General features: G+C 31.3%; 2 protein-coding genes across 2 annotated transcripts; one reads left to right on the forward strand and one right to left on the reverse strand.

Moving 5' to 3' along the window:
* The first annotated feature begins 3028 nt into the window (after positions 1 to 3028).
* LOC114417374 (BTB/POZ domain-containing protein At3g05675-like) lies at positions 3029 to 6122 on the forward strand. The gene is made up of 2 exons (XM_028382545.1): positions 3029 to 3185; positions 4631 to 6122. Exon 2 carries the CDS (start codon positions 4979 to 4981, stop codon positions 5846 to 5848), a length of 870 nt encoding a protein of 289 aa, XP_028238346.1. The 5' UTR covers positions 3029 to 3185; positions 4631 to 4978; the 3' UTR covers positions 5849 to 6122.
* A 952-nt stretch (positions 6123 to 7074) lies between these two features.
* Positions 7075 to 11378, reverse strand: LOC114417375. The gene is made up of 8 exons (XM_028382546.1): positions 11255 to 11378; positions 11005 to 11151; positions 9674 to 9707; positions 9035 to 9086; positions 8083 to 8136; positions 7930 to 7995; positions 7412 to 7488; positions 7075 to 7339 (listed from the first exon to the last, which is right to left on the reverse strand). Exons 1-8 carry the CDS (start codon positions 11321 to 11323, stop codon positions 7164 to 7166), a joined length of 675 nt encoding a protein of 224 aa, XP_028238347.1. The 5' UTR covers positions 11324 to 11378; the 3' UTR covers positions 7075 to 7163.
* Positions 11379 to 12671: the final 1293 nt, after the last annotated feature.

Raw genomic sequence — 12671 nt, forward strand, 5'->3', positions numbered from 1 at the left:
GTAATTTTTAATTAATTAATATTTTTATTTTCTAAATATAATAACATTCTATAAAACCTTTAATAGATTTTTTAAAAATATAAATATATTTATAACCGTATAAAGTATAATGAATAGACTTTTTCTAAATTTAGTAATTACCGGAGTGAATTTTATTTTAATTTTCATTGAAATGCTTGTGTATATTTTTTCTATTTAGGTCTACAAACATAATTTAATATGAACATGTAAATTGTGTAAATAAAATAAAAGAATTCATAATTTAATTTACCACGTTACTATAGAATAACTAATGTTATATTGGTCCGAGTGAAAATGAGTTTAGATTTTTTGAATTTGAGTGTATGAAAAAAAAAAGGTAGTGAAATGAGAGACCACCACTCCAAGGAGAGAATTTTACATCGATTATCGATTCTAGAACCCATGTAAAATATAGGTGTCATAAAAAGTTATTACTTTCTATATTAGGTGCCAAGTTGATGTATAAAATCACTTTTTATAGTGGTTTCTAATTAAGCTAAAAAATATAGAAAGTGAACATAACCTACATTGGTTAAGGCATTAATCGATATAGAAAATAAGGTTTTTTTTTAATATTATTTTTATTTTAGATTCATCTATATGATCATATACATGTTGTATGTTTTCTGTATCTATCTATGCTATCAATTTTTGGTTCATACTTATCATAAATTATAAATTCAATATTATCATCAATAAAATTATTATAAATAGATGTCAAGATAAAAAAAATTCCAAAAACAGAGCCTTATTGTAAATAGGTGTTATCCCTCTCCAAACCTCTTAACGATGATCCAACCAATGCCACCATGCGAAGTGTTGTAAAGTGTGAGCTGTCAAAATGTCAACATTCGTGGATGTTACAAATGGTATCATAGCATACCTCTCTCCATTAAGGTGTGGTTTGAGAACGAAAGAGATGAAAGTTGATGGACGTGTAACACCCCGAACAAATCACATCAAAATGAGAGGAACCTAGAAGTTATACAAGTATGAGACTATACAAACAATGATGATTTAAAGAAATTAATTGGTATTACCTATACCATCAAGATGCATATACTTTTATGCATTTCACAATTCAACATGTTTAGTTTGGAGCAATTATTGGATAGACGGTTTTCTACAAAGTATGCCAAAAAACGTGAGTGATGACAAAACACACTGAAAAGTCTTAAGTTTGTTTGTGGGAGACAATTAGTATTTTAAATTAATTATTTACTTATATTCAGTGCTTTGTGAAAATTTAAAGCATTGACGGAGCACTAATGTTTTTAACGAAAAACAAAAGAAATGATCAAAATAAAACTTTAAAAAACATAAAGGACCAAAGTGAAACTTTAAAGTTTAATATACCAAAATGAAACTTTTGAAAACATAAAATACCAAAATGAAACTTTTAAAACTTAATGTATGAAAATAAAATAAAAAATTCTAAAACATAATCAATCAAAAGTGACATTTAGCCTATGACCATGTTCAACAAACAACCATTTTAGCTAGTTTTTTGCTATGTTCAGCAAAACATTTCAGGTAGCTTCTAGCTTTTTTTATTAACTGAAAAACTTGTTTAATTATTTAGTAAACAAGTTTTTTTTAGTAGCTTCTAGCGTTTTTTAAAAAGCTACTTAAAGTAGTGTTTTTTGAAACACTAACTTCTAGCTTTTAGGTTTTGATATTTTCTTTTCTTTTTATCCTTAATATATTTATTAAATTTCCTAATTACCTTTTTAAAATAAATTATAATTTTATTATTTTTATGTCATTTTATATTTTTCAACTATTTCAACAATTAGTTTTACTGTTATAATTTAATAAGCTAGTTTTTCAACTTCTAACTCTCAACTATCAACTAATTTTCCAACTTCCAGCTAGTTTTGTTGAAATAGCCTTTAACTCTTTTTAGTAGCCAAAAAATTGATTTTAAAATTCAATAAACCAATTTTTTAAGTAGCTTCTAGTATATTTTTAGTAGTTTCTAATACTTTTTAAAATACTACTTGAAATAACATTTTTAAAAAAAATATTAACTTCTAATTTTTTATATTTTATCCCTTTTTATATATCTTTAAAATATTTATTCAATTTTCTTATCACCCTTTTTAAAATATATCATTTCTGTTCTTTTACATTTTTTAACTACTTCAATAGTTAATTTTATCAAATATTTATGTTAGTCAAAACTAGTTGAAAAGTTAGCTGGTAGTTCGTAATTCAAAACTTTTAAGTTAATTTATCAAGTACTAATTGTTGAAGTAGATAAAAAATATAAGATGACATAAATAACGTATTTAAAAAGAGTAATAAGAAAACTAAATAAATATTTTAAGAATAAAATATAAAAAAACTAAAAGTTAAGTTTTAAAAAATATTACTTCAAGATTATATTCAACAAGACATTTCAATTAATTTCTAGTTTTTTATTAGTTGAAAATTTTGTTTGAGTGTTTGATAAATAAATTTTTTAATAGTTAAAAAATTAGTTAAAAGCTAAAAAGTGAGTTGGAAGTTAATAAAAAAATTTAAAAATAAGATAAAATAACTTATCGAACATAACCTAATAAGTTAATTTTTTTTGGCTTTTAAGTATCTTTTCATGTAATTTTACGGAATATTACTTATATAAAATAATGAGAAGAATACTTATATTATAATTTTTTACCTATATTTTAATTAATGGGAAAAACTCATATATATATATATATATATATATATATATTATACTAAAAAGAAATACGGCAGCAAACACAACAATCAAAATTCGTTATACAAACACACACACACAATAAAAATATATTGAAAGACATATTTCTAACATTTTTTCATTTTCATAAAAAAAGTACATTTTTTTCATTTATTATTTTGTCAATTCACTAACTTATTTTCCATTATATAAATTATTCAATTTGACGTTAAAAAAATTATTCAATTTCACCTTCAATAATCCAAATTTTGAAAAGAAAAAAAAAATCATTTAATTAATTCTTAAACAGCACTTCTGGAATGTAGTGCAACTCAGTTTTTGATGATGATAAAGCTTGGGAGTTAAACGACACAGTATTGTTAGGGCTTTTACTCTCTAGCCTTGAAGCTGGTGAAGTGAGGATAAGAAAAAAATCAAATTGAGCACTTTTCTTTTTCTCCTCTGTTCTTCAGATTGGAAGGTAAATTTCAATTTCTTGTCTTTATTTTCTAATTGCCTTCCTTCCTGTGGTTATGCTTGTTGCGTGTGTAAAATCAAAATCTTTACTTTTTTTTATCCAACTAAGACACCCTTTTAGCTCAAAGATAATCAGCTTTTGTATGATTTTAAATGCAGTAGTTTTTTCAAGTCACAATTTGATTATTTCCCCTTTTTTATTTATGTATATGTTTTACTCTTGGTTTGGTTTTTCCTTTTTTGTTGTTTCTTTCTGTATATGATGCCTTTTGTCTAGCTGTGGCGTTGTTGATGTCCTGCTAGCTTGAGTTTTTTCGTTTCTTTTGGATTTATTTGGCAATGGTCATTCATTTGTTCATTGGTTTTCTTAATATTGTTTATCTTTCCACTTGAAATGTTCTTTGATACATTGGCAAAAAGTCATGGGTGCTGAAAATATGTTTCGCAGAAGCTGGATTTTGTATCCTTTTTTATGCTGGCTTTAGTTTTGGAGTAGACTTTGTGATTTGTGATAACATTTCTTTTTGTGTTTGATGCTTTCTATAAAAGGCTGGCCATGAAATAAGCATTAGTTTCTGATGGCACGTTAATCATTCCATTTGATAAGCATAGGTTCCAATTCAACTTGATAATGTTTTGTTTTCATGAACTGCCTTTTAATTCAAAGCTGACAATGGTTATTGTGTGCTTCCAAGTTCCAACTAGTAATAGAATGGATATACTTGTGCGAAAGCAAGTATATTTTAGTTGTCTAGTTTGTTTGTGTTGTTTGATAAACTGAACAATTAAAAAATTGTGCTAATTGACCTGAATCTGTTCGAAATGATTTTTGAAAAAAAGGAGTGATCGTGTTCAATTGATTAATGAGTAGCAGTATGAGTATGGATTTAGTTCATTTCAGAGGAAAGGAATATGAGAGGTGGGTGGTAATGATACGAGAGATTCAAGAGAATGGATGCAGCTAAAACAGTTCCTCTCCTTTTCCCCCTCTAACCATTTCTTTATGCCCCAACATCTACTCCATAAATGTGCAATTTTGTGCATGCACCCATTGTTTCTGTTACTGCTTGAGATCAATTGGAGAGAGAAAGAAACAAGTTTGGTGCCCACAATATAAGAACTGATGGTATCCATTAACTTATTTTTTTCTCTCCTATGATTCCATGTGACAGCTGAAAATCCAAATTTCTAGCATTACAGGCTGTGCATGTGTTCCCCTGTACTTCCTAGTAATGTAATTGAGTTTGGTAATTGATGAGCTATTCTGTTATAGTTTGCACGAGACAATTTGTTATGTTTTATGTTTTCTTGCTTGCTTTCTTGTGTTTGGCAAATGCCTGTGCAGCCTGCCCGAATTTATGCCTGATTTTTAATTCTCTGTTGTGTTATGCTTATTTGATGCTTAAAATATTCTGTTGCATTGTGATTCATATTGTATTGGCATTGCAGTTTGTACATGAATATTTCCAGTTATATCTACCTTGCAAACTTGCCCTTGAGGCTTTAGTAACCTTGGGATATAGAGGAGGATTCAAATGTTACTGCTTCTGCAACTGTTTCACTTGCAAATGAAAACAGACTTCTTATAGATTATTTCATTGGTCCACTCGAGACTCGGACTGTAGTCATGCCCCACATTAAAGCTATTATATTGCAATGAGCATAATGTTAGAATTGCTGCTATTGCCTCTATTTCTTGGTAGAAATCACTGTGAGGGCACGTATGTTCTAAACTTGGAGATCATTTCTGGGTGAACACAGGGGATTGCAAATTTAAATGTGGTTTTGAAACAGTTCATGGCCATGTCAAAAATACCTAAGATTAAACCAGGAGATGTAAGCACTACAAAAGATATATTTGTTTCAGCTGTTCGCTTTGCCATGTCTATTGAGAGACCATGTTTTCCGTTTGGAGATGAGCTGCGAATCTCTGCTCAAGAGCAAATTGACTACATGCTAGGAGAAGATGGAGATACTACAATCATCATGGCTGATGATGAAGTACAATCAATAGTAAGAATGGGTGTTTATAACATCATTCATTCATTTGAAATGGATTTGTCTTCCTTGCTTTTGGACCCTACCCTTGAGCTTGAGGGTGTGTATGATAGGATAATGAAAAGGGTATCTGATCTTGAATGGATGTGTAATGTACTCCCAAAGATGGATCTAATGAAGAATTTTGTTTCTAACTGGGCTGCAATCTCAAGTAAAATTTTGGGGATTATTGAAGACAAAAAACTAGACCATGTCATGTGGGGGCTGAAAGTGAAATTGATAGAAGTAGCATGTAAAGTTTTGGAAGCAGTTGCTTATGGTAGCGTGATTCTTCCAGCTCCATGTCGGGTGCAATTGCTAAAGACCTGGTTTCCATATCTTCGGAAGATGAAGCCTTTACTGGATTCAAAAGCCGTTGAGGAGACTGGTTTTCCTTACAAAATGGATGAAGATTTGAGTCAGGCCATTGAGGGAGCAATAGTGTCACTGATATTGACATTGCCATCAAATGATCAAGCAGACATCTTGGCAGACTGGATCAAAAACCGGGAAGTTGGATATCCTGACTTGAGCGAGGCTTTTGAGGTCTGGTGTTATAGAACCAAATCTGCCAAAAGGAGATTAGTAGAAGGTTTAGATGGCCATGGTGATGGTGCTGCCAGCAGCTGAGTTTGGTTCTGAAATACTAACCTTTGCTCTTTTTCTTTTTTAAACATAATTATGGATAAATTTAGCTTCATCATTGTAAGATTAAAGTTATGATGTAAGATGGAGGTGTTGATTCCTTTTATGACACAAGCTGAATGAATTGAGGTACTCAATCCTTCACTTTTTGTTTATTTAATTGTACTAGACAAACTATCTGGTGAAAGTAGCATACAATAATCATATCTGAACATCAACATTTGGCCATTAAACCAACAGTGACTCCTATCGTTTTACATTGGCTGTGCAAGGTAATTCAGGATCAATATATTTCATTCATTAATGTTATTAGTTGTCTCACAAGGAATATATTTCAACTTTGCTTGTGTATGTTTTCTTATGGTAAAAGATTCGTGCCCGGGCTATGTGATGACAATTCAGCTAGCTGCATTGGGGAGTACACAAAAGGCAATCACACACACTATTAAGATCAGTATTTTTAAATAATCTTAGGCAGGACTGGTTATTCATCAATTTTTTGTTTTACATGTTAAATTTTAAGCATGATCTACATGATGGAGTTTTTTTGTTAAAATAAAAAACAGTTAGATGCAAGTTATTCTAAGATAAAAGAAAGAAGTCAGAAGCAAGTGTTAATGGACTTTACACCTGATAAATTGTTTAATGGTCTTATGCGTACAATTTACTATGACAGGAATCAGATTTGTAGTTGTTCGTTATTCCGATGGTCTTGAGACTTGTGCATATCAATCTGCATGCATGCTATTTATCAAAAGAAAATTACAGTTGGTCATCACAAAAGTGGATTCCGGGGCAAGAGTTTCTTGGTCATCCCCTTTTTGAAGTTATTTGTTTTGCCATCAATGGAATGCGACTAGAAGAGTTGTGCTGTTATAAATAGATTTTATGTTTTTTTTTTTTACATTTCTCCATAATGTAACATTAAAAAAGTTGTTATTTTAAACAATTATAGTTATGTTTCAGTCGAACACAAAATCTCAAAACGTTTCTTAGATAGATTTCACAACTTATTAAGCACCGCCAAGGGTCGCCGTCACTTGTATATATATAAAAGAAGAAAACAAATATGTAAACCAACTCATTGTTGGGACCGATTCTTTAAAATGCCTACTATTTTCTTGTTTCCAATTATTTTTGTTTTTCCTTACAGTATTTTTAGTTTTTCTAAAACCAAACCAACATAAAATTACTGAAGGAGAATGAGATGATGTAAGGAACATGTACGCACATACATGAAAAAAGTGTAATTTTGTGAGACAATGTCATATACAACATTCTAAAAATTCAACAATGTATTTTAGAGCAAAACCATTATGGGATAGTAAAAATTGTTTATACATTTTGAGGTGACAAATAAATTTAAATGTCCTTTCAAGAAGGAGGCAGAAAGGAGCATCATGCCCAAAGCAGTGTGATGACCAAAAATACAATGACGGCCAATCCAAGACAGAGTCCCACTATTGCCATGAAAGCCTGGACAAGGTCAAATTAAATAACTCAGATGACAAAAATAATAATAAAAAAAGGTTTTCAATTTGAACTTACCTTCCCGTGTTTGAAACTTAAACTTATGAGTAAACCAGGACAATCCTCTGTCAACAAAAGGTGTCAGTGTCAATGCTCTGCATAAGAAGTAACTCCGTTGTTGGAAATGGTTGTCATTGTACTAAGTACTAATGTTGATGTATCATAAAATTACAAAAGGCCTTTGCCTAATTTAAATGTGAAGACAAGATGGAAACAACAAACATATGTACATAACAATGACAAGGTGCAATCTAGGATGGTAGAAAGATAACTTATCCCTCCATATACAGCTCTGATCCTTAAGATGAATGGAATTTTTAAAAGTCGTCATCATTTTCAAACAGTTTACAAGCCAAATGCCAACTGTCATCCTTACAGCCAAAACAGTATCACAAAGTTACAATCTAGAAATGGAATGATACAGGAACATGTTTCTAACTAAATATACAAAATTTTAGGCTTAGTTGGGGCACAAGACAAGAACATATCTACATGCATTACACAACTAACAATGTGAAAGGGTTCAGGTAACTCACCCTCCTGCTCTTACAAGTTTAGTGATTTGACTACCAGCCCACACCATGGCCATCACTTTGAGAAATCTATACATCACTGTGAAGTTGTTAAACGTCATTTCAATAAACCATAACGGACAATACATGAGAGAAATAGCAGTAATATGTTTTTACCTTTTTACAGCTGCACCATAGCCCATCTTTGCAGGTGCTGGAGCAATGTAAAACCTGGCAAACATAAAGTGTATTCTTAGTTGCAGTGACCTCGAAATAATTTAGAAGGATCCAGAGATTGTGAATAAGGTATCCTAAGAAATAGTAGGCATGAGGAAGACTAACTCCAAGTAACCACCCTTGCCAAGAGAAGGTAGATAAGTAGGAAGAAGTGGGGAACTCAATACAGACTTACAATTTCTTATACAAACTAGATCTCTAAGAAAAAGAAAAGCAAAACTGCAAGCTAACTAAGAGGCACATTTGTTGACATACCACACAAAAAGAAACGTTGTGAGACAGTATGCAGTGTTCAAAAGTCCATAGGATAGGATTCCAGAAATTCCATATCTCCTCAGTTTCTGCAGGGTCTTGCCATATTAAATAAATATGTGCTACAATTATTTCAATGCAAAAAATTCACACCCACAATGCAGATACAGGGAGAGAGAGAAAGAGAGAGAGAGAGAGAGAGAGAGAGAGTCATGGATTGGAGACAGAGAGGGAACCATGGTGAATGTTAACAATGAAATTCTACACATGCAAATGCAATGTACTAAAGAGCAAATCGACTATACTATTTTTTATCCATGAAGGCAAAGTGACAAAGTCCTGTCACTTTACTGTTTGGTTTCTTGATTTTAAAATATTACTCCTTTCTTCCACTTCTCTCACTTCCTTCCAGGTAAGATAATGTAAGAGATAACTAGTTCCATTTTGAACTAAACTGGACAAACTATTTAGTTTTAGGATAGTTAATAATCAATTTCATTTCATAAGCTTCTTAATCATAAGAGGCAAGAGGCAAATCAGAAAATAATACATGCATGAAGAAGCTATCATCATCAGATAAAACAACTTTTCCAGTATCTAGCAATCAATTAAAAGATATTGCAGGGCAACATGTACATACTCATTGCTTGACAGAAAATTTCCTTTCTTATTCTCTTCACTGTCTGGTGAACCTGAAAATATCTTGTCATTGTCAATTATGATACTTAAAAAATTCAAAGTAAGATCTAAGCAACAGCAAGGGTCAAAATTTGCAACCATAATTTAATATAACATCTACCTGACTACTTTTTCCTTACAAGCTTAGCTTAACTCTTCTATTTCTAGGCACATTCAATCAGATTGCAAAGAAAATTTGGTCCCTATGAGATGGCATTTTGTTCAAATAAATCTAATCTTAGAATATTCAAGCTTTTATCAAGAAAACAAAATAATGTTGAGCCTTTGTCCCTAAAACATTAGACAAGAAATTGTTTTAAACTTAGTTTGTAGGAGAACTGGTAATGGTATATATATGAAGGGGCATTTGTCGTGGCAAAAAGCAAAGTGCCAGCAGAAATCAACAGCATAGCCACTGCTAAAAGCATGTCGCAATTTCTACAATCTACATATTGATTAAAAGTGAATGGCAAAAAATCAGACCCCCAATTATGCGAGCACCCTGTAATGCCCTCCATTTAAAACAGTAATTAGAAACTTGGAACAATTTAAAAAGACAGATCCTAGTTACTGCAACATTTTGGAAATAGAAAAAAAATACCTTCATGGCTGTATGCATCTGATAGCTCTGGTGACTGACCTTAGACCAATGATAGATAAGATGACAGTCCAATTAGTAAACAAATAAGCACAGAAAGAGAAAGTAAAATGTAGACATTATTTTTTTTTTTGCTCAGCAAATGTAGACATTATTGATTGTAGATGTGGAAGAAAGTTTCAATAAAAGGTGCAAAAAGAAGATTCCATGAAATATCACACGTATTTGGTTGGAGTAAAGTGTCAATCCACTGTATGCTAGAATTACTATACAAGGCTGGTTAAACCTTACATCCAGCCTTGAGGACAAGGCCGTAATTCAAGAGGGTGACACATGGCAATGATACTATGATAGGAACCAGATAAAAAAGGCCCAGGCCCAAATTGAGGGAATGTTAAATTTGGTTGGGACAGTGTGTGTGATGTGTGAAGGGATAAGGAGAGAAAGGTTATTATGAGAAAAAAGCACAGTAGTAGTTTGTTGTGAAGCAGTTTGTACTTGGCAGAGAATGCATAGAGTGTTCCTCTGAAATTCTAGGCAGGTCAGAGTTTATGTCGACTAGAATATTGGTTTTATCATCCTTTATTTTAATAAATACAATTCCTTTATTTTCCAATATACTCAGGATCCTAATGGATCGCCAAAGTTCATATTCTGTAACAAAAACTGAGGTACTTACCTCCTAAAAGATTAAAAATGAATTTTCTTTATATTTATTTTCTTTTGGTTATTTGCATTGACATTTGTTTCATCTAATTATTATCTAAAACCATATAATATCAATTAAATTTCAAGTTTCCAACTGCAATTTAACTCAAAGTACAGAGCTTCCCCTCCTTGTGTTGTGTTTCTGCAACCTCAAACAGCCTAACTCAAAGCTTACTTACATGTTTCAACTTAAATCACAACCTACTGGTATACCAATCATAATTGGAACCCAAACTACACTAAATATTTAATCAAGGTTTTAAATTATAACAGTAGTTGCATTGCAATTACCAAAATCACATTCAATTGCAGACAAATGCACCCAAAGCAGCTGCAATCGCGATCACTATGGTTGCAGAGACCTCCAAAACCATGATTAATGGTTTACAACCACAATTTGACACCTTTTCCAAAGCCATGGTGCAGACAGATGATACACATTTCAAAGCCTAGTTTCTTAGATACATTTTTTTGACAAGGCCATTCAAGGTTTAGCTACCTTACACTTCACAACATGGGTTGCAATTGGTTGGCATTGGCAATAAACATGACACATGGAAACAAATTACACAATAAAATCAATTCAACATAAAGAAATAGTAATAACAATAAGATAGATTACTAACACTATCATTGCTGAAACTTGAACAAAGCCTTCTTCCACGGAAAGTGAGGCACAAACGGGTATTGCTCTTCAGTTCAGGGAAATACCATGGCATGAAAAGGGTACCAACCCTTTTCTTGGAGAAGCGAGGGAAGCACTCTAACTCAAACTTGAGACATACCCAGATAGCAGAAAACGAAACAGATCATAAATTTGGAAGGAAAATGCAGAGAAGATTGTGAAATGTGGCTGAAAATTTGAAGTGACGGTACCTGGTGGGTGTGGAGATGAGTAAAGAGTGTGGAATTGAAGTGTGGTGCAAGTTTATCAGAAAGAAACATTGATGGATACCGCTTCCGATGATAATACCAATAGTGAGAGAAGTGCGATAAGAGGTATTCACGGCCTGATTTTACATGTGTTTATATTATTATTACAAGTATCTTAGGATCATAGCCTTCTAATTTTTAGTTTAAATTATAATAAATAAATAAATAAATACTTTTAATATATAAATTATATTTTTGCAATAAAAAAATATAAATTATATTTTCATATATAATTAACAATTCAAATTTTGATATAAAACTATTTTCAAATAGTTCTTTAAACTATTTTTCAATTAGGTCTTTGATTTTGTAATTTTTTTTAGAAAAAATATGTTTTTTGTCCCTATAAATATCAAAATATTTGGAATCCGTCCCTGCAAAATTTTGAGTGTATTTTTCGTCCTCGAAAAATTAAAATTTGTTATCTTTTTGCCCGGATGAACCTACTTGTCACTCTTTCATTGATTTTATTAATGGCTACTAGGGTGGGTGATTTCTAGGGATTAAAAATCATCAATAAATGCAAAAAAACCCATAAACTTGTAAATTCCTCTTTTCTAACATCTTTCTTCCCTAATTTTCTTCATCTTCTCTATCCACCAAGCTAATCCCAGAGAGGTGAATTCGGAAGCCAAGTTATTGAGTTTGTCGGCGACATTTGATTTCGACAGAACATTGGAATTGGTATTCGTAACGTTGAGTTAGGAGTGAAAGTGTTAAGTTATTGGAAGGAATGACAATTCAAAGAAGAAGAAGATAACAAGGTTAATAAGGTGGTGCTGACCATAATAGAACATTTAAAAAAGAAAAAAATGTTTATTTAAATTCGAAGAAGATGAAGAAAGTTAGGGAAGAAGAAGGTTAGGAAAGAGATATTTACAAATTTGTGGGGTTTTTTTTCTCCTACATTTTGTGACAATTTTTAATCCCACTCTCATAGTTGTTAATGAAATCAATGAAAGTGTGACATATAAGTTCACATACTCAAACTTGAACCTACGTCCGGATCAAAAAGTAATAGATTTTAATTTTTCGAGGACAAAAAAAAAAGATTCAAAATTTGATAGGGACGGATTCCAAACATTTCGATATTTATAGAGACGAAAAACATATTTTACGCATTTGTGATTAAGTCCTTATAGATTTTAAATTTTTTAATTTTTTTTTTCAGTTTCAAACCATTATAAACTAACCCCATAAACCTACTTTTTTTTTTGTAATTTAGACTCAAATAAAAAAATTAAAACCTATTTAAATTTTTTCAAATAGTCATCATAATTTAATCTTATTTTTAAACATTATCCTTCTATTTCATAAAAAAAATACATCTCTCAATCATCATAAATTTGTCTTTGTCTCT

This window comes from Glycine soja, chromosome 6, assembly GCF_004193775.1.
Source record: "Glycine soja cultivar W05 chromosome 6, ASM419377v2, whole genome shotgun sequence".
Taxonomy (NCBI): domain Eukaryota; kingdom Viridiplantae; phylum Streptophyta; class Magnoliopsida; order Fabales; family Fabaceae; genus Glycine; species Glycine soja.

Coding starts and splice junctions, on each gene's coding strand:
- LOC114417375 (XM_028382546.1), bottom strand. CDS start 11,323: ATGTTTCTTTCTGATAAACTTGCACCACACTTCAATTCCACACTCTTT. Junction 9,708..11,004: donor CAAGTTTCAGCAATGATAGT/GTTAGTAATCTA, acceptor GTCTAAGGTCAG/TCACCAGAGCTATCAGATGC. Junction 7,340..7,411: donor TAAGTTTCAAACACGGGAAG/GTAAGTTCAAAT, acceptor GACCTTGTCCAG/GCTTTCATGGCAATAGTGGG.
- LOC114417374 (XM_028382545.1), top strand. CDS start 4,979: ATGGCCATGTCAAAAATACCTAAGATTAAACCAGGAGATGTAAGCACT.